The sequence below is a fragment of the Hippocampus comes genome, unplaced genomic scaffold, assembly GCF_001891065.2.
Source record: "Hippocampus comes isolate QL1 unplaced genomic scaffold, H_comes_QL1_v1.1 scaffold179, whole genome shotgun sequence".
Taxonomy (NCBI): Eukaryota; Metazoa; Chordata; class Actinopteri; order Syngnathiformes; family Syngnathidae; genus Hippocampus; species Hippocampus comes.
Genome location: NW_017804805.1, coordinates 54,744 through 59,852, shown reverse-complemented (window position 1 = coordinate 59,852; position 5,109 = coordinate 54,744). Strand labels below are relative to the sequence as shown.

The 5,109-nt window shown below is 41.6% G+C and overlaps 1 protein-coding gene across 2 annotated transcripts in view; it reads left to right on the top strand.

The window, feature by feature from the left end:
- LOC109531989 (syntaxin-binding protein 1-like) overlaps positions 1–5,109 on the top strand; it is a 29,118-nt gene that overhangs the window by 7,886 nt on the left and 16,123 nt on the right. For both annotated transcript variants that reach the window (XM_019896660.1, XM_019896574.1), the window contains exons 5-6: positions 1,691–1,769; positions 3,693–3,796. In XM_019896660.1, the coding sequence (XP_019752219.1) occupies positions 1,691–1,769; positions 3,693–3,796 (183 nt within the window). The remainder of the gene's footprint in view (positions 1–1,690; positions 1,770–3,692; positions 3,797–5,109) is intronic.

Below are 5,109 nucleotides of genomic sequence, written 5' to 3'. Positions count from 1 at the left end.
TGGCGGCTCGCCAGGAAGAGATGTCTCACACGCGCGTGCGTGTGGGCACGCACACACACACACACACACACACACACACACACACACATTTATTTATTTATTTATTTATTTTTTCCGGAATTTTCAGAAAAGTCCACTTTCATCTCTGTGTTAAACACAAATAAAAACAGAATACAATGATTTGCAACTCATGTTCAAACTATATTTAATTGAATACACTGCAAAAAGATTTCATGTTCAAACTAACAAACATTGTTTTGAGCAAATTATCACTATCTTTCAATAATTTTATGGCTGCAACACGTTTCAAAAAAGTTGGAACTAGAGGCAAAAAAGACAAAAGATATTTGAGGAATGCCCATCAAACACCTGTTTTGAACATCCCACAGGTGAACAGGCTATCTAGGAACAGGTGGGTGCCATGATTGGCTTTGAAAAGAGCTTCCCTGAATTGCTCAGTCATTCACAAGCAAAGATCCGGCAAGGGTCACCTCTTTGTGAACAACTAGGTGGGACAATAGTTTCACGACAATGTCCCTTAACGTACTATTGCAAAGAATTTAGGCTTCTCTGGGCCTGAGCTCATCAAAGATGGACTGATGCAAAGTGGAAAAGTGTTCTTTGGTCTGAAGTGTCCACATTTCAAATTTTTTTTTTAGAAATTGTGGACATCATGTCCTTTGAACCCAGCCGCTGGGGGGCAGTGCCCTCCCCTGGGGGTGCACTGTTCCCCAGTGCCGGTCCCAAGCCCGGAGAAATGGGGAGGGTTGCGTCAGGAATGGCATCCGGCGTAAAACTTTTGCCAAGACGACCATGCGAGTTGGTAGGTCGGTTTACGGGGGCGGATGGAAATTACTGGCTCGCTGTGGCGACCCCTGAATAGGGACGTGCCGAAAGGAGAAGAAGAAGAAGAAGAAGTGGACATCATGTCCTTTGAACGAAAGAGGTAAATAAGCAACCGGACAGTCATGGACACAACGTTCAAAAGCCAGCATCTGTGATGGTATGGGGTTGTGTTAGTGCCAATGGCATCAGTGATGGTAGCATTAATGCTGAAAGGTACATAGAGGTTTTGGAGAAACATATGCTGCCATCCAAGCAACGCCTTTTTCATGAACATCCCATCTTATTTCAGCAAGACAATGCCAAAACACATTCTTACAACAGTGTGGCTTCGTAGTAGAGGTTAAAAGTGTGAGGGTACGAGACTGGCCTGCCTGCTGTCCAGACCTGTCTCCCGTTGAAAATATGTGGTGCGTGATGAAGTGTAAAATGCAATAATGGAGACCCTGCACTGTTGAAGAGCTGAATGGGAAGGAATTCCACCGACAAAGCTTCAACAATTTGGGTCCTCACTTCTTAAACGTTTGTTGAATGCTGTTCAAAGAAAAGGTCATGTAACACGGTGTTAAAGACGCTGTCCCAGCCTGCGAATGACCCATATTTTAGCTACAACTGGAAACCTGCCTACTGCTGTGGCACTAATGGTGCCTGCTTGATTTGATGGGAAACGCAGGGATGTAAATACTGTAGTTGTTTTATTATTTCATTGTTATACTGTACTCCAAACAGTCACCAATGCATTTCCTAATGTAAAGGAATTGTGTCTTTGCTCACAGTCATGTATCATTTCAGAAGTAACTACTTTTTACACAAGATCATGAGAAATCGTCTCATTTTCTGTTGACAGTCCGTTGAGGGTCTGATTGATGACTTCAGAGATCCACGGTCTCCGAGGTATAGGGCAGCCCATGTCTTCTTCACCGACAGTGAGTAACACAAAGCTATTTGTAGATTCATCTTGAAATAAACACATGCAATAGGTTGTTATAATATTTAAAAATAACAATACACTGGACATGTAATGTTCTATAACAGTGTTTTTCAACCGGTGTGTGTGCCGCGGGAAAATATCCAATTTTTATGCCTGTGCGGTCTTTCGCCCAGAAAGTAATCATGTAGTACCCTCCCATACCGCTAGGGAGCAGCAACAGCTAGCCAATTGCCTTGTGTTTCGACGAGAGACAAGCGAATTTGTGCCGCATGAATGCAGGACGACGGTGAAACAATAAATATGAAAGATGATAAAATACTGTTTTCTTTGTGTTCATTAGATTCCAATTCAAGCTGTTATAACGTCATTCTTCAATGTTAAAAACGGTTATAGTAACAATATAACACGTTAGTTGGTAAAATAAGCGGGGGGGGGGGGTTCACATTTTCAAGCTCGAAAAACCCTGATCTAAACAGCCCCAGGTTTCACACTGATTGAGTATAAATAAACTGAGAAATTATATTTTAATTAAATACACTGTTCAGAGTGTCATTTTATCACATTTTTGGTTAGTGGTGTGCCGCAAAATTTTTCCAATGTAAAAAACGTGCCCTGGCTCAAAAAAGGTTGAAAAACACTGTTCTATAATATTTTACAAAAATGCTTGCACACTAGTGGTCGACTGGTTAGCACAGGGGTGTCAAACTCATTTCACATAGTGGGCCAAATACGGCCTCGGTAGATGTCAAGTGGGCCGGACCATTAAAATGATACCATACTTTGCTGTAAATAACCAAAACAATATGTCTTTCCTTTGTTTTGGTATAAAGAAGCACAAGAACATTAGGAAAATGTTGAAATTTAATGAACATATCTTTTACAAAACATTTCAGGGAGCACCTTACATTTCCTTCGACAAATGTGCAATTTAGTTTTATCATTCACAAATATGCATTGCAACTGATTCCACTGATTGTACAAACTTTAACAAGTAATTGGTATTGAAAAATATAGAGATGCACTTTAAGATTAAACGAGATTTATAAAGAAAGGAAGTTTTAAACCATTTACACGTACATATAAAATCTAAATGTAATCCCTGCCTACACCTTACAAACTCAGGAGAGTGCTATTAAATGTGTAAATGTCAGAGTGCTATTGATAGCGTCTGCTGTCATGGGTCTGTCTCAGTGACAGACTGAGGCTGCTGTTGTCTTCTTCTCTGATCAAAACAGTGCCCCCTTGCGGATACTCAATGAATTGCACCTTATTAAAAATATTAATTCTGTGTCTTTTATGCATTTTTTTCACTTTTAAATTATCCTGCGGGTCTGATTGAACATCCTTGCGGGCCGGGTACCGCCCGCGGGCCGTATGTTTGACACCCCTGGGTTAGCATGTCCGCCTCACAGTGCATGCAGGGCTGTCGGGTTCGATTCCAGCTCCGGTCTTCCTGTGTGGAGTTTGCATATTCTCCCCGTGCCTACGTGGGTTTTCTCCGTGTTCTCCGGTTTCCTCCAACATTCTAAAAGCATGCGTGGCAGGTTAATGGAACATTCTAAATCGTCCCAAGGTTGAGTGTGAGCGCGTGTGGTTTTTTTGTCTGCATGTGCCTTGCAATTGGGTGGCAACCAGTTCAGGTTGTCCCCCGCCTATTGCCCGAAGACAGCTGGGTCAGGCTCCAGCACGCCCGCGACCCTCGTGAGGATAAGCAGATCAGAAAATGGATGGATGGATGGCTTGCTCACTGCTGAGGGACACAGTTATTATTAGAATAAACCGCAACCTTCAAGTTATATGGGGCTTAATATCTGCGCACATCTCTTAAAATGAAACACAATCTAACGTTAGCATTTATTGCTTCACTGAGGGAATGTTTATGGATTTAAATAACACGTTTGTGTTTGATTTACTGCAGCAATTCCAGACTCCATGTTTGGTCTCTTGACCAACTCTCGCGCCTCCAAAGCCATGAAGGCCTTGACTGAAATCCATGTAGCCTTTCTGCCCTATGAATCTCAGGTAAGGAAACGTGTTTTACAAAGTCCTGGGAATGCATGGATTAGTTTATTAATAATATTATATTTGCGTGAGTGTAAATCATACCGGGTGTTATATTTTCATGAATATTTAAATGTACGGTATCTCGTGTCTCTACTCTATATGAATTTATATTTGCATTTGACCTGCCTAGCAAATACATGAATAAATAATCCAAAAATAGAAACCATTAAATTTTTGTTTCAAATCCAAAGAGCTGATCCTGAAATATTCAGGCAAAGATAAATGTTCAGCAATATTGTGACGGATTCGCATAATTTTGAAATTATTTGTCTTCAGCTCATTTTCACAAAAACCTGCAATTTGAACATTGGTGTGTAGACTTTTTCATTCATTGGAAAGTAGTTTTTGGGGGGGTTTCAATGATCCACTGGGAGTCACTGAAAGGCCAGTCATGAGCAGTCTTACCCTTCAAGTTCCTAGCAAGTCAAGTTACTGTGGCAGAAATCAAACAAGTCAAGAAGAGTCCCTACTAAATTTCATGCGTCCTAAGTAAAGTCATGCAATCTTGCTTACTCACACGTATTTACGCATTAACCACTATGCACTCAGGATCTCTACTTGCGTTAGTTAGCTGTACTTGCACACATACACATCATATATGTAGATCCCACCTTGAGTGCTAAGATTTAAGATATCCTTTATTTGTCCCACACTGGGGAAATTTACAGTCTACAGCAGCAAGATTGTGGGTAGAAAGAAGAAAGAAGAAAAACAAAGTGTTTGCATTCACAAAATAAATGTACACCGTTCAATTAAGTGCAATATAAATATAGATATAGATAAGGTCGCTGTGCTATTTACAATTGTTTTCACATCATTTTATTTTTTATTCAGCAGCCTGACAGCAGTCGGTAGGAACGAGCGGCGGTATCTCTCCTTCTTGCAGCGCGGGTGTAACAGTCTCTGGCTGAAGGAGCTACCTAGTGCTGTCAGGGCGGGCTGGAGGGGGTGGAAGGGACTGTCCATCATAGCTTTTAGCTTAGCTAGCATCCTCCTGTTGCCCACCTCCTCCAGAGTGTCTAGGGAGCAGCCCAGGACAGAACTGGCCCTCCTGACCAGTCGCTCCAGTATCTTTCTGTCCCGGTCCGAGATGCTGCCTGACCAGCAGACAATGCCATAATGGATGGCCGAGGCCTGAAATGCTAAGATTGAAAAATGTCTTTAATTTTGACTCAAAAGACTTGAATTTTTATTCATATATATGGTGTATTTGTGTGTGTGTGTGTGTGTGTGTGTGTGTGTGTGTGTGTGTGTGTGTGTGTGTGTGTGTG